Genomic DNA, 24,121 nt, shown 5'->3' on the forward strand with positions numbered 1-24,121 from the left:
AGTCACACAGGTAGTTAGGATCTGAGACAAGATTCAAACTCAGACTTCCTGACACCATCCCTAGGACTTTATTCATCTGTCACTTAACTTTCCTATCCCTCTCTTGAGCTCCAGCCTTATATTACTAACCATTTTCTGGACATCTCTCCTTAGACCCCCTTGATATCTCAACATCAAGAAAGCCAAGTTAAAAACTCATTAACTTTTCTCCAAAGGCTCATCCTTATTTTGAATTCTTTTCCTTCTGGCATGAGTCCACTATCCTTTCAATCACTCATGTTTACAAATTTGAAATCTTTCATGAAATACAGAAAATCTGTCATCTTTTTTGCTGTAAGGTATGCCTGTCTCTATTAAGATTATTAATTTTATAGATTAATTTTATGAGATAATCTTTTAATCTTTTTAGATTTTTTTTTTTGCTTATGACTTCCACAACTATTGAGTCTGTGGTTTGTTAAAAACATCAGATTGTTTTTAGACAAGTTAATGTCTAGGAAGAACCCTTGCTCTTCCCCCAGGCCCCCAGGCACTGGGTCACAAGCCCAGGATATCCAGGACAAACAGAGACTTTACCTTCACTAAGATCTTGCCTTTCAGCTTCTCAGGAGATGGCAGAGTGGTCGAGTCTTCCTCACTGCTCACTGTCGACAAGTCCAATTTGTCCCCTAAGATGTCAATCAGGTACTGTGCCATCTTTTTCTGCTGAAGGACACTGCAGTGGTTCTCGATGGATAGGATCACTGGGTATCTGGGAGGAAGAGAGAGGGAGAAGAGCATCTTAGAAGAGAAGTTGAAATCTTCAAGAATTAGGAAAAGCCACTAGGTCCTTGCCACACAAGGACAGGGGAGAGAAAAATGCCTTTGTGAGGAAACTGAGACAAAAGGAGGGCCATGGGACTCTAGAAGTAATCTGGACAGATGAGGTTCTAGCAACAACTATAGGCTTTTCAGAAAATGTATATGTTTGAGAGAGGGAGAGGGAGAGGGAGAGGGAAGGAAGGGAAGCAGAAGGGGATTGAGAGGGAAAGGAGGAAGAGGAGAAAGGGAAGGAGGGAAAGAGAGAAAGGACAAAGAGGAGAAGAGAGAAGGAGGAAGGGAGAGAGAGAAGGAAAAAAGGGAGGAGGAAGAGAGAGAGGGAGATAGGGAAAAGGTGGAAAGAAAGGGAAGGAAGAGGAAAAGATGAGAGGGGAAAAGTAGAGGAAGAAACAGAGGATGAAAGAGGGAAAGGAGAGCACAGAAAGAGGAAGGGAGAGAGGAAGAGACAGAGAGGAAAAGAGAAGAAGGGATAAGAAAGGGAGGAAGGAAAAACAGGAAGAGAAAAGCAGAATGAACAGGAAGATAGACAAGCCAGAAAGAAAATGAGAGCCTCCAAACTACAATCAATCAACTAAAAAGAGTTTATTAAGCATCTTCCATGTGCAGGCAGGTGAGAGTGGCAGGGATACCTGTTTCAGCTCTTAGTGGCTGTGGGATCCTGGGGCAAACACTTCTATTGGTTCCTCAGTTACCTCATTTGTAAAATGAGGGTAAAAACAGCCCCTGCCTCCCAGGCTCAAATGAGATGATGTGTGGGAAGCACTCTATAGACCTTGAAACTCTATGGAAATGTCAGCTATTATTGCTATTACAATTCATGGTCTCATAGCTGAATGTATTATTGTAATCACATTATTATGTAGACATTATTATAATAGCAATGAATTGCATCACACTTTAAGCACCTTAAAAATTCTTCCAGTCCATTGCCATCTCATCAGCTCTTATTAAGCATTTACCTATGGCTCCCCCAGTCAAGTCCACATAAAGACATTAAACTCCCTTTATTCCCCCAGACGATGACTACATGCTATGTCTGTTAGCCTTTTTTCAGTCCTTACTGTCTGTAGCCTTAGACATTGATACCCCTACCTCTTTAGGCTTTCCAGCCCCTCCTCCCCCACCTCTCCCGGCTCTCCTACTGTCTGACCATTCCTTCTCTATCTCCTTTGTTGGATCTGCCTCAACCACAAATGCCCATTAATGAAGAATGCCACCCTTTCCCCACCTCCATTCTATATTAGACCCTTTTCTCTTCTCCTTTTATGTTACTTCACTAGATTATCTCTTTTGCTCCTATGGATGCAACTGTCTTTATGATGGTGGCTCTCAAATCTACCTATCCAGAGCCTTAACCTCTCTCCTGACTTCTAGCTTCAAATCTCTAATTATCTATTGGTCCTTATGAACTGGATAGTCCATGTATATCTTAATCTCAACACGTCCAAAATTCATTATTTTCCCCTCTCTCTTCTTCCTGGCTTCTCTATTTTTGTTATGTGTACCCTTGCAGCATCTCTCACCACCAATGAATTGAGTAGTTTGGAGTCAGGAAGATTCATTTTCCTGAGTTCGAATCTGACCTCAGACATTGATTAGTTGGGTGATCCTGGGCAAGTCACTTAATTCAGCTGCCTCACTTTTTCTCATCTATAAAATGAGCTGAAGAAACAAATGGCAAACCATTCCAAAATTCTTGCCAAGAAAACCCTAAATGTGGCCATGAAGAGTCAGACAAGATTGAAAATAACTGATTGAACAATAAATATATCTGAAAATGTCCCCATTTGGGGGCAGCTAGGTGGTGCAGAAGATAGGGCACTAGCCCTGGAGTCAGGGGGGGGCCTGAGTTCAAATCCAACCTCAGACATTTACTAATTACCTAGCTGTGTGATATTGGGCAAGTCACTTAACCCCATTGTCTAGTCAAAAAAAAAAACCTGAAGAAAATGCCCCCTTTTGCATAGTAAATAGAGCATCATCCTTGAAGTCAGGAGGACCTGTATTCAAATTTTTTCTCAAAGACTTGATTAGGTAAGTCACTTAACCCCATTGCCCTATAAATTAAAAAAAAAAAAGAAAATGTCCCCTCTACTCCTCTGACATTGCCCTTATATTGGTTAAGTCCTTCCACCTGGACTATTAGAATAGCTGCGGGGGTGGGGGGGGGGGGGGGGGGGGTGGGGGGGGGTCTGCCTGCCTCTGTTCTTTCCTTATTCCAATCCATCCTCATTCAACCACCAAAGTGGTTTTCCTCAACTACAGGTCTGATCATAGCACCTTCTTTACTCAATAAATTCCAGTGACTCTCTATCACCTGCAGGATCAAACAGAAAGTGTTCTGTTTGGCACTCAGATTTCTTTTTTTTTCCTTTTTTTGTAATTTTTTAAAATTTAATATTTATTTATTCTCATTTTGTACAAATAATGTTTTTTATACATTAATAAAATATTCTTGTTTAAGAGTAAACATAATACCCCCTTTCCCCCCCAAAAATATAGACCCACATGAGCGATAAAGTAAAGGGAAGAGAAAAAAATTAAAATTAAAATAAAAAATAATAGTAATAATTGTAGGTATGGCCAGGTGGTGCAGTGGATGGAGCACCAGCCCTGGAGCCAGGAGCACCCGAGCCCATATCCAGTCCTGTACACCCAACAATCACCCAGCTGTATGACATGCAAGCCACCCCAACCCCACTGCCCTGAAAAGAACCAAACAAAGAAAAAAAAGAGATCCAAAATAAAATAAAATAGTAATAATAGTAGGGGTGGTTGTGTGGTGGACAGAGCACTGGCCCTTGAGCCAGGAGCACCCGGGTCCAAATCCAGCCTCAGACAACCAACAATCACCCTGCTATGTGGCCCCAGGCAGGCCACCCAGCTCCATTTGCCCTGCACCCCCCCTAAAAATAATAATAATAACAAAAAATGTGCTTCAATCTTTGTTCCAACACCAACAACTCTGTTGCAGGTCGATCACATTCTTTATGATAAGTCCATCACAAAAGTTACTTCCATATTTTTCCACCATTGCCATTGCTGATCGCAACTCCTTCCTTTTGTACTTCTCCACTACCATGTACTATATTTTCTCTCTCCTTTCACTCTGACTCTGCTGGGGGGTAGCTGAGTGGTGCAGCAGACAGATCCCTGGCCCTGGGGCCAAGAGGCCCTGAGCCCCCAGCATCCACCTGGCCCTATGGTCCCAGACAAGCCATCTAATCCCAGCCCCTTGCAAGAAGTAAAAAAGAAAATGTGTTATATCTGACCACTCTCCCACCATGGTCCATCCTCTCCTTCATTCACATCCCCACCCCTTCCCCCTGTCCCCCTGGCTCCTTCTTACTCCAGATGACTATAGCCCATTGAGTATATATGCTGTTTCCTCTCCTAACCACCTCTGATGAGAGCAAAGATTCCCTCATTCCCCCTTGCCTTCGCCCTTCCATATCATTGCAATAGCTCATTGGAATAAAGAAAAATCTTATTATATGAAATATCTTGGCCTATTCTCCCTCTCCTTTTTCTTTCTCTCATTACATTTCCCTTTTTTCTATTGACTCCATTTTACACCATATTTTATCTTCAAATTCAGCTTTCTCCTGTGCTTCATCTATAGAATCTCCTTCTACCTGCTCTGGTAATTGAGAAGGTCCATATGAGTATTATCAGTGTCATTTTTCTATACACTAATACATGCAGTTCATCATCATTAAGTCCCTCATATTTTCCTCTTCTCCTCCAATCTCTATGCTTCACCTGAGTCCTGTATCTGAAGATCAAACCTTCTGTTCAGCTCTGGCCAGTCCAACAGGAACATTTGAAATTCCCCTGGTTCATTGAAAGTCCATCTTTTTCCCTGGAAGAGGACATTCAGTTTTGCTGGGTAGTTGATTCTCAGTTGCATTCTAAGCTCTTTTGCCTTCCCGTATATTATATTCCAAGCCCTATGAGCTTTTAATGTAGTTGCTGCTAAGTCCTGTGAGATCCTGATTGCAGCTCCACTGTATTTCAATTGTGTCCTTCTGGCTGCTTGTAATATTTTCTCTTTGACTTGGGAGTTCTGGAACTTGGCTATAATATTACTGGGGGATGGTTTTTGGGGATCTCTTTCTCAGGGGGATCAGTGGATTCTCTCCATTTCTATTTTGCCCTCTGCTTCTAGGATATCAGGGCAATTTTCCTGTAGTAAATTCTTTGAAACTGATGTCAAGGCTCTTTTCCTGATCATGACTTTCAGATATTCCAATAATTTTTAAATTATCTTTCCTAAGTCTGTTTTCCATATCAGTTGTTTTTTCAATGAGATGTTTCACATTTTCTTCTAATTTTTCATTCTTTTGGTTTTAAAGTATTGAGTCCTAATTTCTCATAAATTCAGCAATCTCCCTGAGTTCTTTTCTTTGTCTCAAGGATTTGTTTTCCTCAGAGAGCTTTCTTATCTCTTTTTCTTTCCATCTGGCCCATTCTGCTTTTTAAAGCATTCTTCTCTTCAACTTTTTGAACTGTTTTATAAATTTGACCTAAGCTGGTTTTTAGCATGTTATTTTCTTCACCATTTTTTTTTGATTTCCTTGACTAAGCTGCTGACTTCATTTTCATGTTTTTCCTGCATCTGTCTCATTTCTTTTCTCAGTTTTTCTTCTAACTCCCTCATTTGTTTTTCAAAGTCTTTTTTGAGCTCTGTCATAGCCTGAGCCCAATTTCTGTTTTTCTTGGAGTCTTTAGATGCAGGAGCTTGTGTTTCCTCATCTTCATACTGAATGTTTTGATCCTTCTTGTGCTCACAGGCAAAATATTTCTCAATGGTGTTCCTCTTGTTTCTCTGCTTGTTCATTTTCCCAGCCTAAGCCTATTTTGGGGGTGCTTCCTGAGCTTTTGGGACACTCCCACAAGGATCTCAGTGTGTGAGGCTCTGTCCTCCCTCCTGGTCTGTGAATGACCATAAGCACCCCCCTTTGCTATGGGACTGAAATGGGGGGACCCTGCTGTTCTATTGGGGGGACCTAGACTGTGATCAGGATCTGAATGTGGTCAGAACTCCAGAGTCCTGTTCCAGGGACAGAAGACAGAGCTCTGCAGTCTCTCTCTTCACTCCCCTCCCTATGTTCAATGGGCTCATGCTCTGGGGGCTCCTGCTTACTGGCTCTGCCTGCTTCTGTTTCCTGGATCTGGACTGCCTTGGCCAGGCTGCATGCTGTGTGCCCTGAGGTCTGGGCTTCACATGCTCGCTCTGGCAGAGGAGCCCTGCTGGTACCCCAAGTTGTGTCTGGTGCTCCCTGGGACATAGGTCAGGAAATTCCCCCCACTTCTGTGAGCTGCGGCTCCCAGTACCCTGGGGCTGCCTCTGGGAGTCTGAAGTTCTTTCCCTCTGGCGGGCCACCTCTCTGACAGGCCGCCCCTCCGATCCTGGGGAGCAGAGCCTTTCTGCTCTTTTCCAGGTTACCTTGAGTAGGAGAACTGCCTCACTGGGTCCCTCTGTGGGTTCTGTCTCTCAAAAATTTTGTTAGAGTCCTTAGTTTGTAAGTTTTATGAGAGAGCGCCTAAAACACGATCCTCTCTTGTCACCATCTTGACTCCACCCCCTCCTCAGATTTCTTTTTAACCTGTTCTGCCCCCTCCTCAGATTTCTTTTTAACCTGCCTCCTCCTACCTTTCTAGTTCTTCTTACACCTGATTCCCTTTCACATTCCCTTTGATACAGTAACACTGGCTTCCTGTTGTTCTCCAAACACTTCACTTCATGGCTTACTCAGGTCATCCTTGCTTGGAATATTCTCTCTCCTCATCTTCCATGCTTAAAATTGCTCATTTTTCTCAAAGCTCACCTCAAGCATCTTTCCTGATCCCCCAGTCTCTAGTCCCTTCTCCCTGAAATTATCCTATATTTTCTTTGTATCTATTTTGGGTTAGTGTGGCATTCCTTGATAGAATAATAACATTTAATAGCTACCTATTAAGAATATTGTCATTAATAGAATACTAGCTAACATTTATGTATTGCTTTATTGTTATCTAATTTTATCTTGCTTGATAGGGCAACTAGGTGGCGCAGTGGATAGAGCATTGACCTTGGAGTCAGGAGGACCTGAGTTCAAATTAAACCTCAGACACTTTGCACTTACTAGCTGGGTGACCTTAGGCAAGTCACTTAATCCTGATTATCTCACATCCAGGGCCATCTCCAGTCCTGGATTCATATCTGGTCACTGAACCATGATGACTCTAGAGGAGAAGGTGAGGTTGGTGACTTAGCACAGCACTCCCTCACTCAAATTCAATTCATTTGTTTGTCATGGCATCACCTCCTTGATGTTATAGTCTTGTTCAAGAATAAAGGAAAAACATCATTATTTCACTTGATTTTCATAACATCCCTAGGAGTTAGGTATTATTATCTCCATTTTGCAGTTAATGAAACTGAGGCAAACAGAAATTGAGTGAATAACCCAAATTTCTTATTGTTGCTTGTCCTTCATTCTTGAAGAAGACTGTGACATTGGGGAGGTTATGTCATGATATGCAAGTAAATTGGATTTAAGGGAGGCAGAACTATGCAAAGACCAGCCTCACTTTCTCCTGAAGCTATCTGGGGGCATTTCAGTACTAATAAACACATGAGGTTGGATTTGAATTCAGGACTTTCTGACTCCAGTGTTCCACCTTGTTGCCTCCTTGTAGATAGGGAATAGTTCACATTTGAGTGAATCCCTACCCCATCACACAAAGTTCTAGAGACACTGGTCTCTTTGTTGTTTCTTGAACATAACACCCTTTCTCCTGATTCAGTGCCCATCCACCATTTCTGGAATGCCTTCCTCCCTGTCATCTTTACCTTCTGATTTCCCTCACTTCCTTCACAACTCAGTTTAAGGAACTTCCAGGGTATAATTAAGTTGGTGGCACCAAGCTAGGGAAAAAGTCACTAAAGAGCTCAGCTTAAATCTCATCTTTTTCATAATATCTTTTCCACCCTTCTCCCACCTGTCCCTCACTGACAGTTCCCTCCCTCTGGTATCACTTCCCATTTTAGCTCCAAATATTTCCAACCAGGTTATTTACATGTAATCTCTCCCAGTAGAATCAGAGCTCTCCAGGGCAGAGAGACCCTCTTTGTTTCTTTTCTTTGCGACCTCATCACATAGCACAGTATCTGGAACAATCTTATTTAGTTGGTTCTTGTCCTTCATTGTTGAAGAAGCTCAAAAATAATATCACTATGTCCTCTGGCACATAGTAGGTGCTTAATAAATGTTTGCTGAATTCACTCGTGGGCTCTCCTATTGCACTTGTTTGTCAGACTCAGAGCCTCATTTCTTCACTCTAGGAATTACTAAGCCACCAGCCCAAGTGGAAGATGCCTATCTCTCTGATTAAATCACGCCTCATTCAGAGCCTGGGCCCACCAATTTATGAAGGTGTCACTCTATTTTTAATTCTCAAATTAATCTTGCTCCTTTTTTTCCTTCCTGGTACAATTAACACTTCCTTCCAAGACTGAGAGCCTTCATTCGAGAAGACTCGAATGCAAAAGTCATAATAGACAGTCTATTTTGAGAAACTAAATTGGATTTTTTAATGGTGTCTTGCAACCATGCTGAGTGATGGCAATGCAGGCCTGAAGACTGTGTGTCTCCTTAGAGTAATTAATATGGGAACCATAATAAATGGGATTTTTACATGTAGGTGGGAGGTTGTTTGCCCACTGAACCTCAGACACAGGCAGATAGAAACACACACTCAAACAGGTGGGCATGGATATACACCCAGATTCCCACATATTTCCCCCCACATACAGGCATATATTTCTCCTCTTCCTCATCAATAAGTCACTAATTCTTGATTCCCCTTCAGAATCATAGAATGTGAGGATTGGAGAAGATGTTCTTGGGCGTCTGGGTGATCCAGCTTGCCCACTGTACGCCATGTTAACTTTTCTCAAACCACAGCTCTGACCATACGCATTCCTCTGTTCTAGAGGGGATCTCTGTTCAAGAGAATGTAGAGAAGCTTCAAAGAAGATGAGGACTTTAGTGAGGAGGTGCAAGGGAAAATAGGACACATGAGCTGCTTGCAAAAGTGATTTCAGAGGAGTGGGCCCTGGATTTCTGCCAAAAGGAGAGAATTGGGCATGAGGCCTAAGAATGGACTAAGAGATAATGAGAAAGGAGTTTATTAAGACCTGGTTATGGTGAGTGGGGTTGCGGGGATGAGGGGTAGCAGTATGGTCAGTGTGTGTATATGTGTGTTTGTTTTGGGGGAGGGGCAGTGTTCTCATCTCCATGGACCCAATGGGAAGGATTTCTAGATGTCATATTTTATGATGCAGTCTAACCAGAATAACATTTCTGTTCTAACAGTTTAGATATCGATCTAGTCTCAATCCAAACAGTCCAATCCTATGCAGCTATTAATACCTATTAGCCCTACAGAATGACAAAATTTGAGAGGCAGAAGGATCTCAGTGGCCATCTCAAACAAGCCATCTTAGTCATATATCCCAGCTACAACATACCGGACCATCGATTCTCCAGCTTCTTCTCAGCGATCTCCTAGGAAGGGTTACCCATCACTTTTCATGACAGCCCACATTGGGACAATGCTAATTGTTAGGAAGGTTTTTGCTTTGTTTTGTTTATTTTTTTATATCATACCTAAATCTACTTTTCTACAGTCTCTATCTAGTTGATCTTGGCTCTGCCCACTAAGACTAAGAAGAAAAAGACCAATCCCTACTCTGTCATAGCCATTCAAAGATTTAAAGACAGCTGTCATGTTCTTACTTCCTCTAAAACTTTCTTTTCTTCAGGTTAACATCTCTAGGCTTAATGTGGCATAAGCTCAAGAAATCACCATCCTGGTTTCTTTCTCAGTCTATTCTCCAGATTACTAAATATCCTTCCTGAAATATGGTAGGTATCCAGGGCTAAACCCAATATTCCAGATGGGGTCTGGACCAAAGAGGAGGAACAAAGGCTTATATTTATTCCTAGATACTGTGCCAATCAATACTGACCATGATTTCATTCACTTCAGGGATCTGTAAAAATATATGTAAGGCTAGAAAATATGTTCCAATTCTCTCATTTTTAGATGAAAACACAGAAGTCCAGAGAGGAACTGACCCAAATTCATACTTCTTATTAGAACTGTGAATTATTCACATTTATTCATATTTATTCACACTTCAACTCTTCAGAGTTGAAATCAGAACCCAGTTGTATTTTGTCTAGATAGAGGAATAGACCCAATGGAATCTGGGACCCTCAAGGGCTCCAGAGGCTGCCACTCTCTCATTCTTCATTCTTTTTTTTTCACTCACTCATTCTTGATGAAGGCGTATTTGTTGATCGTCTCAATGACATCTTTAAAGAGGATCTTGGAGGTCAAGGTATAACCATGATGCACGATGGGCTCTCCATCTGGTCCATCCCAACAGTCCACTGAGGAGAAGCAAAGGTCAAGATCAGCTGATGAATGCCACAAAGTCCTCGACAACCCCAGTTTCAAAAGCTTTTTTGTCCTACTCCTCTCTACTCCTCTCTCCCCACTCTCTCCTTCATGCTCTGGTCCAATCAGATTATTCTCTCTCTCTCTCTCTCTCTCTCTCTCTCTCTCTCTCTCTCTCTCTCTCTCTCTCTCTCTCTCTCTCCCCTATAAGTACACTGGGCTAAGTATTAGTGATGTAAGAGAAAATGAATTCTTGCCCTCCAGATGCTTATATTCTAAGAGAAGAGACAACATGCATACAGAAAAGGAAATGGGAAATGTATTTAAAGGGAATGGAATGTCATTTGGAGAGTTCTAGTAGTTGGGAAAACTAGAAAACTTCATGTATAAAGCAGCACTTGAGTCTTGAAAGGAAACCCCAGGATCTCAAGAAAGTAAACTGAGAAAACATCCCATTGCAATGAACTGACTACATCAATCTGGTCATCTGTCTTGTTTCTTCCATTAAAATGTAAACTCCTAGAGGTGAAGAATTGTTCGTTTTCCATTTCTGTCTGGACACAGCCTAGCAGAGGACTTAGTACATAGTAGGCACTTGTGCCTGGTGGGTTGGACAGGAAGTTCTCAGCATGAGAACAATCCTTAGCCAGTGAGTGGCTCAGGTGGCAGGGTCACTCATAGATGGACACTTTTGCCTAAAGCACAGGACTGTGCTTCTGGACCTTCAGTGACCCCCTGGCCATATGAGACTTCAAATCAGGGCAAACTAAATCTATATTTACTAAGACCCTTGCTTAGCTTTATAGTATCATCTTTAAGATCCAGGTAAAATGATGCCCTTGAGTGAAAAAAGGAAGGCTGAAAGTAGGATGGGGCTATGAAATAGAAATGGGAAATATATTCCATACCTTCTTCCAGAATATGCACCCTCATTCATGTCAGAATAGAGATTTTCACTTAGAAAAGATCTTTCTTATTCATTTTCTCAACTGACCCTCAACATCCCTAAAAGGCCAGGACCAAAATTATTTAACATTATTACAATCAGCCAAGGAAAATCTATTTGGCCAAAGCTATTAGTGGCAAGGCTAGAAATGGACTCGGATTTGTAGAACAGTCTCTTAGTTCTCTGAAAGGACCAGGAGATCTCAGCCAAGTAATTCCTCAGATCAGGGGCATGATGGGAACCTATGATTATAGACCAGTCTCACCTTCCACACAGCGGCAGCCGGCCTGTAGGACCCATGAGTACATGTCTACCCGAGACTGGGACATGAGCTGGTCCCCAATGAGGTAGGTATTATGGGAAGAGGTGATAAAGTAGTAGCTTAGTGGGTAGGTCATGTCCTGGTTTACTTGGTAGTGCTTGGGGTTGAAAATGTCTCCTTCTGGACTTCTGGTGTAGTTAGTAAAACCTGGGAGGGATGAGATGGACAAGAACTCAGATTTACCAGTGACACAGCAAGAATATTACATATAACATCGCAAAAGTGGGAGGGGGAGTGAAAAAGTTAATAACAATTATAACTAGTATTTCTATTTGACATAGACTATCTCATTTGATTCTCATAAATATAGATGAAATGTAGATGTTGTTATCATGTATATCTTTAGATAATCAGTGGAAAGAGCTCTAGATTCCGGAATCTGGATTGGGGTTCAAGTACCATCTTTTTCTCCTTGTGATCTTGATGAAAGCACTTAACATATTTATCTCAATTTCTCAAATTGTAAAATAAGGGGAATAACTATATGGCCTTAAAGGTCCCTCCCATCTCAATACCTAAAAGATATGCCAAATATAGGAAGCTAATATTTCCATCAATGAAGTTGGTAGGGGAATAGTGAGCAAATTACTTTTTTTTAAAACAGCACCCTATCTAGACCTATAGACTATATGAGATAGGATTTGAACTCAGTTCTTCCACATACTATCCTCTATGCCACCATATATAGTTTGAAAAATGTTAGTGGTAGAGGATGCCTTGGGGATAACAAAACCCTACATCTATAACAAGAAAGGATTTTAGAAGTCATCTGTCTCAACTTCCTTGTTTTACAAAGGAGAAAGTTGAGGTCCAGAAAAAAGACATGAGTTGCCCAAAGTCATGCCATATGCTAGTGGCAGAACTCAGGATAATAACAATTTTTTAAAAAGTAGTAATAGCTAGCATTTCAAATAAAACTTTAGGGGTTGCGAAAAGCTTTAAAGGCACTATCTCTATTATTATCTATTTATTATTACTATTATTATTATTAATATTATTCTCATTTTCCAGATGAAGAAATAGATTCACAGAGAAGTGACTTGCCCAGGGTCACACAGCTAATCACCTGAAGCATGACTCAAACTCAGGTCTGCCAAGTCCAATACTCTATCCACTGTGCCATGCAAGTACCTTGATTAAAGCTCTGAGTTATAACCCTTTTTGCTCCATGGCACATGTCTTGAGACAGCATTCCAGGTTTGGACAACTTTATTAAGAAATCTTGTATTGTTGTTAGGTTGTGCCTGACACTCTGCCTCCCAATGGATCACAGTACATCAGACTTTTCTGTCCTTCACTATCTCCTAGAGTCTGTCTAAGATCATGTTTGTTGCTTTTATGACACTACCCAGCTCATCCTCTTTTCCTTTTGCTTTCAATCTTTCCCAACATCAGGGTCTTTACACATGAATCCAATCTTCTCATCATGTGACCAAAGTATTTAAGCTTCAGCTTTAATAATAGACTTTCCAATGAATAGTTTGAATTATTTTTTAAAGCTTTGATTGATTTGGTTGCCCTGTTGTCTAAGGGACTATAAAAAGTCTTCTCCAGCAGAATTAGAAAACATCAATCCTTATTTATTTATATTTTTGCTAGGCAATGGGGTTAAGTGGCTTGCCCAAGGCCACACAGCTAGGTCATTATTAAGTGTCTGAGACCGGATTTGAACTCAGGGACTCCTGACTCCAGGGCCGGTGCTCTATCCACTGTGTCATCCCCAAAACATCAATTCTATGGTGCTTCACTTTCATTATGATCCAACTCTCAGTCATACAATGCTATTGAATAAAACAACAACATAGTTTTGAGCATGTGAACCTTTGTCAGCAAGGTGATGTCTCTGCTTTTTAGCATGCTGTCCAGACTTTCCATAACTTTCCTTCCAGGGAGCAAGTGTTTTTTTTTAATTTCATGGCTATAATCACCATCTACAGTGATCTTTGAGCCCAAGAATATAAAATCTGATACTGTTTCCATTTCTTCTCTATTTACTAGGAAGTGATGGGATCAGTTGCCAAAATCTTCGTTTTGTTTTATTTTTAATGTTAAGCTTCAATCTTTTATACTCTCTTCTTTTACCCTCATCAAGAAGCTTCTTAATTCTTCACTTTCTGCTATCAGAGTGCTCTCGTTTGCATATTTGAGGTTGTTGACATTTCTCCCGGCAACTTTAATTCTGACTTTTGATTCATCTAATCTGGCAGTTCCCGTGATGAATTCTGCATATAGGTTAAGGTGATAATATACAATCTTGTCATGTTCTTTTCCTAATCATAACCCAATCAGTTGTTCCATTTTCAGTTTTGCAATATTGCTTCTTGATCCTCATTCAAGGTCCTCAGTAGGCAAGTATGATGTAGTAGTCCCAACTCTTTCAGGACTTGTCACATTTTGTAGTGATCCTCACAGTCAAAAGTTTTGGTGCAGTCAATGAGGCAGAGGTAGGAAGACCTTTATATTAATCCCAGATCAATTTCCCTAGAATTTCGATTCATTGGTTCTGGTTTTAATCTCTAGAGGTATAAGGATACATGCAATCCCTTCTTCATATAAAAACCATTCAAGTATTTGAAAACTATGCTTCCTCCCCTACCCCTTAATTTCCTCTTCTCCAGTTTTTTCCCACAGTTTTTCATGTTACAATTTGGGGCACTTTTAGCAACCTGGTTATTTTTTCTGGATATATTTTCACTTATTCCTTTCCTTCCTAAATTTGAACACAATGCTTCCAAAGGCTGATCAGATCCATATCCAAAGTATGATTACTTCTATATTCTGGGTACCATACTTTTTCTTGATGCCAAGTAAAATTCAATTCACTCTTGGGTCAGTATATCCCATGCTGTCAAATCATATCAAACTTGTAGTCTGCAAAAACTCCTGAGTACTTTTTAAAAAATTTTATTTATTTAAGGCAATGGGGTTAAGAGTGACTTGCCCAGGGCAGCTAGGTGGTGCAGTGGATAAAGCACTGGCCCTGGAGTCAGGAGGACCTGGGTTCAAATCCGGTCTCAGACACTTAATAATTACCTAGCTGTGTGGCCTTAGGCAAGCCACTTAACCCCATTGGCTTGCAAAATCCTAAAAAAAAGGTGACTTGCCCAAAACCACACAGCTAAGCAATTATTAAGTGTCTGAAGCTGAATTTGAACTCAGGTCCTCCTGAATCCAGGGCCAGTGCTCTTTCTTAGCTTCCACCTGCTCCTTTTAATGTAACCTGTTGTATCAATATACCTCCCTATCCCCTATTAGGGCAGATGACTACTTGAACCCAAGTTCAGGGGTTTGCTTTTGTTTCTACTAAATTGCCTTTGCTAGAGTCAGAATGGGGATGCTGATTAAGGGACCAATGGAAGTCAAGAAGACCTGAATTCAGATGTAGCCTCTGGCTCATGAAGCTGTGTGACTAAAGGCAAGTCACCTAAATTTCCAGAGACCCCAGCAGCTCCCTAATGTCCTAAATTATGGAGTTGACCATCGGCACTGGGGGAGAGCTTTTCCATACTGAAAGTTCCCTAAATGAGTGAAATCATAGATCTGGATTTAAAACAAAAGGCTCCAGTTCATCGTTCTGGCCTGTTATGACTTATTGACACTAATGTTACACCAAATATCATCCTGTCTGTAAACTTAATAAACATGCCGTCTGTATTGTTATTCAAATCCTTGGTGTGAATCTAGAAGAGGAGAAAAGATCCCACAGGCAATTCACCCAAGGTCTCCCTTAGGTGGACAGTCATTCATTCATCATGACTCCTTAAGTCGCAGTAATCAGCCAGTTCTGACATCATCTCACCCTACTTTTGTTGACAAGGTTATCATGAAACTTCCTGAAAAGCTAGATCTATATCTGATAACACTGCATTTTGCCCTGCATGAGAAAGAAGCATTAGACTGACTACCAAACTGAAGGTCTATAGAACCTCTTTGCTGATCTCATTGTTTTATGTCAGTGAAACCTGGACAGTCTCCCAGCACTGTGCCAGAAAACTGAATCACCATCTTAGGAAGATTCTGAAGATCATCTGGCAGGAGAAGATGCCAGACACTGAAGTTCTTTCTCAAACTAAACTACCAAGTATTCAAGTATTACTACAGAGGCATAGGTGATGAGCTGCTCATGTTGTTCAAGTGCCAAATGTATGCTTGTTAAAAAGACTTTTATGGAGAACTTATACTGGGGTTCAGAAGAGGTGATACAGGGTCACCTTGGAACTCTTTCTTAAGAACTTTGGAAATGCTTATGCAACATGGGAGATACTGGCACAGGACATAGTGTACTCTCATCAGAGAGGGTGTAGTGCTCTATGAGCAAGGTAGAATTGAAGCAGCTCAAAGGAAACATGAGATGCACAAGTTTAGAATACCCACCCCAGATGCTCCCGTGGACTATTTGTGCCCGACCAGTGGTAGAGAATTCCAAGCTCATATTGATCTGACCAACCACAGTCAAATACATTTTAACCTGTCTCTAACACAGTGGCATCATTTTGCTCTTCTTCGATAATAAAAGACAAGAATTAGGGCTCTCTAGGGGACTATATGTAAGTTAACTAAGAAAGGAGACTTTTATCTTATAAAACTAAAATCCCTTGACATCACAGTCCCTCACAAAGGACATTATATGCCTCAGGGCCTTCCATATGTAGTTCCAAATTCCCAATAGCCAAGTTTTCTAGGAAAATGCCATAAAAATTCCAGCTCATTGGCATGAAATTCAGACACGTTGCATGTAAAATATGATAAGATATGCAGGATACCAGTAAGAGAAAGCAAAGAGCCAAGTCTTTGGAAATGAACATTTTGAAATGGTAGATAGAATATTTTACTTCAAAGCGGGTATGCTTTCAACTGTATCAGAACATGGTTCCTGGGGGAAGTCAGTTGACCCCAGCTCCTTGGATCTTGGGTCTTCTCTCCTGCTCATAATAATGCTTGTCCTTCATTTTCCAAGAAGACCACAACGTCAGGAAGGTGATGCCATAACAAGCATATGAATTGAATTTGAGTGAGGGGGTTGCTGGGCTAAGTCACCAGTCTTACTTTGTCCTCCAGAGCCATCTGGGTTCAATGGCCAGAGATGAATCAGGATGCCTGGAGATGACCCTGGATGTGAAGCAATCAGGGTTAAGTGACTTGCCCAAGGTCACACAGTTAGTAAGTGGCAAGTGTTTGAGGCCAGATTTGTAAACCTCTCCTCCTGAATCCAAGGTCAGTGCTCCATCCATTGTGCCACCATTGGATATAGGGGCATGGATTTGATGACCTAGGCAGGTTCCTTTCAATTCCATGAATCTCATTAGAAAGAGAGCATCTCCAGGGAATCTGGGACACTAATACATTGTTGGTGTAGCTGTGAACTCATCCAACTTTTCTAGAGAGCCATTTGGGATTATGCCCAAAGGTTAACAAAAGTGTGCATACCCTTTGATCCAGCAATACCACTACTGGGTCTATACCCTGAAGAGATGATGAAAAAGGATAAAAACATCACTTGTACAACAATATTTATAGCAGCCCTGTTTGTAGTGGCAAAAACATTGGAAATTAAGTGAATGTCCTTCAGTTGGGGAATGGCTGAACAAACTGTGGTATATGTATGCCACGGAACACTATTGTTCTATTAGAAACTGGGAGGGATGGGAATTCAGGGAAGCCTGGAAAGATTTGCAGGAACTGATACTGAGTGAGATGAACAGAATCAGAACATTGTGTACCTTAACAGCAATATGGGGGTGATGATCAACCCTGATGGACTTGCTCATACCTTCAGTGCAACAACTAGGGACAGTTTAGGGCTATCTGTGGTGGAGAATGCCATTTGTGTCTAGAGAGAGAATTGTGGACTTTAAGCAAGGACAAAGGACTATTGCCGTCACATAAGAAAAAAAGGAAGCGTTATATTATTATTATACAATTTTGCTATCTCATGCTTTGTTTTTCTTCCTTGGGGATGTGGTTTCTCTGTCATCGCATGCAACTGGGATCAATGTATAACATGGAACCAATGTAAACACTGGCAGAGTGCCTTCTGTGGGGCATGGGGGGGGGGGGAGAAAGAATGGGGGAAAATTGAAGATCTCAAAATGAATAAAATCTTTCTTTAAAAAGAAAGAGAACATCACATTATATTGGGCTAGGCATTTCCTATAAATAGCCATACTTAGTCTCCTTACATTTTCCTTTTATCTCCCAGCAAATTCATGTGTCCTTTCCTTAAACACACCAAATAAAAGGGTCAAGTGCTTTGAGCATTGACTACTTCAGCCAATTCCTCAAATCTCCTTTAAGTACCAGGCCATGGACCCTAACAACGGTACCAAATTGCCTTCACTTAGATTATAATTGCTCACGTACTCATAATCAGGAAGGATGTATGAATAGTAGGTGGTTTGAGGCAAATCTCTAGAATTACCAGCTTCAGAACCTGCTCTAGATTAAGGTAATTCTTGACCTCTTCTTGTTTGGCTTTTGGTAAATTATTCAACAGAATGAGGCTAGTTAGCCTGGAGAAAGGCCATGGTACCTACATCCAGGTGTTGAGAGGTAGCATTGACATAGGCCATAAGATACTAGAATTGAAGTTAGGAAGACCCAAATTCATATCCTGACTGAACCATTCACAATCTGGTCCCTTCCAGCTCCACCTTCTCAGAGGCTAGAATAGCATGGAAATCAAGATCAGCCTGGGGGAACTTCCAAAGCCATAACTCACAAATTAACACCATCTCCTACAAACACTCTCCATGGCTCAACTCCAGCCCAGGACTAGAGGGAGAGCAGAAAAATTGGAAAATTGATCGGGCATAAGGCACCCTTGGAGAAAATCAGCCATAATAGATGCTGACAAGTTAATTATCTTCTTGTTCTCTAAGCAACATTGCAGGAAGACACTCCCAGGGAGCTTCGCCTACTGCTCACCCCTCTCCTAGGGGGGACAAAGCTACTCAAAGAGAATCCTTCATCCTCAAACCCACTTCACACATTCTCTGGATGGTCCCCATTCAGGGAAACTTTAGAAAGCCCACTGATGCTCGAGGTTTGAGATAACAGTTGGTTCTAAATGAACAAATTATATACCAGAGAAACCTCCCTCAGTTCTCTCCTGCAAAGCTGTGAAAGGAGGAAAGCTCATTTTTGTCCCTCTGTCCTGTTTCAATGCTTTCTGATTTCTCCCCACCCTTCAACCACATCACCCTATTCTGACCTCCCCTCCAGATCCTAAAACCAAATGTTGTGCCATTCCCTCAGGAACTGCTTAACCCCTAATTCTTACTAAGATGAAAGTGGTTAATAATTTAATATGTTACTGCTGCTTTCAGGTAATATTTTAATAGAGGGTGATTAGAGAGTGGAGTAGTGTAATAATAGAGAACTTTCCTCAAAGACTGAAATAAAAGGAAATTCTTTGAGCAGCAGATGATTGTCTTAAAAAAAACAGCATGGTTTAATGGAAAGAACACCAAATTAGAATCCTGCATTTCTATTTTTAGTTCTACTTCTCATACAACCTTTGTGACATTGGACAATTCATTCCCCTATCCTGAATCTTAATTTCCCCATCCTTAAATGAAGGGAGGAACTTTTTTATCTCTAGCATCTCACTCAGTATCAAAAGCATAGTAGTTATTTAATAAAGGCTTGGTGATTGATCGATAAGGAGTCTTCCAATTATGAACCAGAAGGAGCCAGAAACATTCCTCCTGGGGATGTGTTTGTAGGGATGTGTGAGAATGTGCTTACATGTATGTTTGCCATATATTTGTGTTCAATATCCCAGTGTTTAACAGGGCATGCTAGGTACCCCAAATGGAGAGCCTTCTCCCACCTCAATGTAAGAGACAAAGGAAGGAGTGATATTTGTTTGAGAAATTGGGAAGCAAGCTAGTTGAATGCTAAGGAGAGACTTCTCTGTTTATGTGTAATGATCAGGGAAGGAGCTAGCTTTCCTTGCCCCAATAGTTCTTCATCCCCCCCTCCCCCCCAGACCCAGGGAAAGGGGGGGTAGTATCTCAGGATAAGGGATAAAACTATGTTCAAATATCCATGAAGGGATGGAAGTAGAGAGATGGTTCCATTTTAACATGAAAATTTGAGCCTATTAAAAAAGGGTAAGTTGAGTTATCATCCAGCTTGCAGAAGGATTTAGTTAGGATTTATGGCATCCTAGAATAGAAGATCCAGAGTTGAAAAGAACCTCAGAGGCCATCTAATCCAAATCCATCTTTTTTCAATGAAGGAAACTGAGGCCCAGGGATGACCAGGGTCATGCTTAGGCCACTTGGGCCTGAGTCTCAGTTTTCCTGAATTGCCCCTGCGAGCACCTGGCCCTAGTCCAGCACCCAGATGAGGCCCCTGGTCCTTAGGTCAGGCCCCAGACACATGTTTGTAGCTTCCTACTCTCTGACCCAGCAGCTCACTCACCATCAATACCAAGGACCTCCTTGCTCTTGTTCTCCAGGCATGGCTCAAACTGGTCGATGATATTTAGGCAATACTCCTTAGTCACATCCGTCATCTAGAATGAAATAACCACACAACCATCAGCCTGCTTCAGACTTGCTGGTCCCCATTCATCACCAATGCCTTTCCAGCCTCCTTCTGCCAGGGTCCCTCATACCTTTGATTCTGTTGCTATAACAGTATCAGGGTTGCCAGAGTTGGGTCACCTAGCCAAATACTCTAGCAGGTAGGGGAGCATAACCAGTCCCCACCATTTTCCATACCCTAGTTGAATCTGATGTTGAGCTTGAGCCATGAGGCAGAGCCAGGGTTGTCCAGGTCAACAAGATCATAGATTAATTACCCCCATCTCTAGGTCTGACTAGTTTTAGAGAGCCAGAGAGACAAGCAATGGATCAGAACCAAGAGCTTTGTAGGGGAAAGGAGAATTGGTAATAATTAGTAGCATTTGCTTAGGAGGAAAGAAAGAAGGTTGCTCAGTTTGTGCCAAACATCTTTTAATATATGGGAGTATTGGTTCAAACTCTTCAGGGTCTGAGATCAAAGGACTTATCAACTCATAGAAGCTGTGTCAATTGTGAGCAAGATAGGGGAGAAAAATACTCTTTCTAATTTTTGAACAGAGTAGGTAGGTAGAGTTTTTCTCCAGTTGTGTTGCCTTTTGCCAAAGAGAACATTCAATGAAGTTGTGAGAACTCTCTGTACCTCATTTTACTCATATTTACTGGGAGGGTAGAGAAGATCACAATATCAAAATTAGAAGCAACCTCAGCATCTATCTAGGTCAATGCCCCGATTTCATAGCTGATGGACTAGAGAGGTCAACTAACTTATCCAAGGTCATACAGACAGAGAAAGAACCTGTGTTTGAAAGTCAGTTCTACTATTTAAAATCTCTTTGGACTACAGATTCCCCTACTGTAAATGGAGAAGGTTGGATTGATGATGTTCGAGTTCCATCCCCACTCCCCAACTCCAACACCACTCCATGTTTTAAGATCCTTCCCAACTTTGACCCTCTCTCTTCCAAACTCCCTCCCAGATCTGAAATCTGTAACAGCTAATGATGATAGCTAGCATTTATATGGTTCATTAAGTTTTGCCAAATGCATTACAAATTTTATCTCAATGAATACAACTTATCTATGAGACAGATACTCCCCACCTCAATTTTACAGGGGAGGAAATGGAGGCAAACAAAGGTTAATCAGGTCACTCAGCTAATGTCTGTGTCAAGTCTCTCCCAACTCTGACTAGAGACCAGGTCAGAAGATCTCTTCCAGATTTTGCATTCTTAGACCCTATTACCTAAATGGGTTAGTCCATCCTAAAGGATCCCCTTGCATGCTGCTCATCTCCCTAAGGAGACTTTTCAGGCTAGGACCTGGCTCAATGGAGACAAGGGTAGGGGTTTCAGTGAGAGCCCCTTCAACCCTTCTCCAGACTGGGCTCCGGGTTTGTCCTGGAACCAGCAGCCCCGGATACATATGCAAGCTGTGAGTTGGATGCCAGCTGTGATTACTCTACTCCATTGCTTCTTAACAACTGGAGTTCATTTTCTCTTTCTTGACAAGTAAAGGAATCAATAGCCAACCAGACATTAACACATCCTTGTTGCTCTGAAAAGACAGCCGTGCCTTTCTCCCTAACAGACAGGGCCAATGGACTGTCAAGGAATGGGAGCAGGAGAACAGAATACCAAGTTGGCAGAGCTGGGGAGGGGAAGAGCTCTTTGTTGCAAGCCTCTACAGCCTCTCTCTCTCTGAGCTTCTCTCCTTGAATCCTAAGGAAGGAAACGTGACCCTTTCCCATGCCTTCAACTGCAGTTCTTTGAGACCCTTAGACTACCCTGGGAGCCTCTACTCCACCCCACCCTCCATCTCAACTCCCAAGCACAAGAAAGGAGGGCTTTCATGGAACAAAAGAAGGGTTTAGGACAAAAGAGAAGGGATCCCTAATAGGAAGAAGCTTAGGGACCCATTTCCCCAAGGTGTGGCTCAGAATAGAAATAGAAACAAGGTTAAGAAGGGATTAGATAAACCAACATAGCCCAGGCACCTGCCTTTTTCTAAGCTCCTCCATCCCCTAGCAAGTCCCATCAGCATTCTCTGACCAGAGGAATCCACTCATTTATTCAGGGATGCTTGGTGTCAGATCCATCAGTAGGGTAGGACAGTTGGGACTTTGTCCCAAGGTGCCAAAAGAGGGTGAAAAGACTTTTTAAAAAAAGCATTTATTAAACCATTACAACTTTCAACCTAGGTAACACAGTGAATAGAATCAAGAAAAATCATCTTCATGAATTCAAATCTGGCCTCAGATGAACCTAGGCAAGTCACTTTACCCTATTTGCCTCAGTTTCCTCATCTATTAAATGAAAAGTTTTGGATTAGATGACTTCAACGGACTCTTCTCAGTTCAAAATGCTTTGTTTCTGGGAATCCTATGAATAAATGTAGTGTTATAGGATGAGCAGTGATTTTCCAGGTAGGAAAACAGAGTTAAAATTATAACCTAGATGAAAAATCCCTTCTCTTCTCATGGCCTCAGTTTCACTTTCTGTAAAATGAGAATCTTGGACTCAATAACCCTTGAAGCCCCCCTCCAGCTCCAGTGTGTGAGCCTGTGAATAAAAGTAGCTTGCCCAAGATCAAAGTCATGCTGCTAGTAAATAGATGGCTGAAAGAAGCAGCTTTTGTTGTTGATTTGTTTCAGTCATATCTGATTCTTTGTGACCCCAATTAGGGTTTTATTGGCAGAGATGTTGGAGTGGTTTACCATTTCCTTCTATGATTCAATTTACAGATGAGGAAATTGAGGCAAACAATGGCTAGCTCAGGCATGTTGAGAGAATTGCTGTTTCCTGCCTTTGTTTTCCAAGACCATGGCACCAGAAGGGAGATGCCATGACATGCAAATGAATTGGATTTTAGTGAAGCAAGGCTATGCAAAGTCATCAGGCTCACTTTCTCCTCTGGAGCCATCTAGGTCCAGTGGCTAGCTGTGGATGGAGTAGCGTGACTGCAAATGGTCTTCAATTAGTAAGTGTCTGAGGTCCAATCGGAACTCAGATCTTCCTGACTCCAACCCCTGCACTCCATCCACTGTGCTACCCGACTGCCCGAAAGAAGCAGGTCCCTTTGTGTTTTTCTATCCTGTGGACTAATGGGATTGTTTGATTAGAGTCTGATAAGGTTGATCCCTAGGAGAAAGGACACAAATCTCTAACTGTCCCACCTTCCTCAACCATGAGAGAAAAAAATGGGAAACAAGGCTCAGCAGGTGCTGTGCCAGTTTAGGGCTGTAGGTAGAGAAACCATCAGAAAACCCAGGGGAGGGGTGGTTAGGTGGCGCAGTGGATAGAGCACCAGCCTTGGAGTCAGGAGTACCTGGGTTCAAATCTGACCTCAGACACTTAACAATTACCTAGCCGTGTGGCCTTGGGCAAGGCACTTAACTCCACTACCTTGAAAAAAAAAAGAAATCTAAAAAAAAAAAAAAGAAAACTCAGGGGTTTGGGGCCTAGAGAGAGGAGAGTTCTTGTCCTCTTGCCCCCCAATACAAATGGATGTGAGCTAAGATCGACACTCCCATATCTTCACAGGGGTTTTCAACCTAGAGTCCATAAAGGTAAAAAAAATCTTTTTTTGAAAACTATATTTCCATCTAATTAATTTCTTTCATAGTCCTATGTGTTTTCTTTTATGCATTTCTCTCTCTTTTTTTCCTTTAGGCATTCTAAATGATTCCAAGAATGGACCAATAGGCTTCACCAAGCTACAAAGGGCCCGTGACACAAAGACAATGAACTCCCACCCTAAAGCATCTTGATTGACTCTGAAATCTCACCATTATTTTCTTTAGGAAAGAATTGGTCTCCTGACAAAAGACTTCCTGTGAGCAGCAATCACTAGAGAGGGAACTGGCTAAGTATATAGAAAACAAGACTTCTTGTCACCTTGTTCTCATGAATATGTAGCATCAGGTCTGAACTGTGTGAGAACCAGGTGAGAGCTAGACTTTTCTCCCATTGGCATCAAAGGATTTCAAGGAAGCCAGGATTCCAGACCCAGGCACTTTTACTCATAAATACTGGCCAAGAAAGGTACAGGAAA

The 24,121-nt window shown here is 41.7% G+C and overlaps 1 protein-coding gene across 1 annotated transcript in view; it reads right to left on the reverse strand.

Annotated features, from left to right (window-relative positions):
- PLCH2 (phospholipase C eta 2) overlaps positions 1 to 24,121 on the reverse strand; it is a 350,828-nt gene that overhangs the window by 57,932 nt on the left and 268,775 nt on the right. Inside the window, exons 7-10 of the mRNA XM_074218687.1 lie at positions 19,968 to 20,061; positions 11,484 to 11,687; positions 10,145 to 10,265; positions 577 to 751 (exon numbers count right to left, since the gene is read on the reverse strand). Of these exons, the coding sequence (XP_074074788.1) occupies positions 577 to 751; positions 10,145 to 10,265; positions 11,484 to 11,687; positions 19,968 to 20,061 (594 nt within the window). The remainder of the gene's footprint in view (positions 1 to 576; positions 752 to 10,144; positions 10,266 to 11,483; positions 11,688 to 19,967; positions 20,062 to 24,121) is intronic.

This window comes from Macrotis lagotis, chromosome 1, assembly GCF_037893015.1.
Source record: "Macrotis lagotis isolate mMagLag1 chromosome 1, bilby.v1.9.chrom.fasta, whole genome shotgun sequence".
Lineage (NCBI taxonomy): Eukaryota > Metazoa > Chordata > Mammalia > Peramelemorphia > Peramelidae > Macrotis > Macrotis lagotis.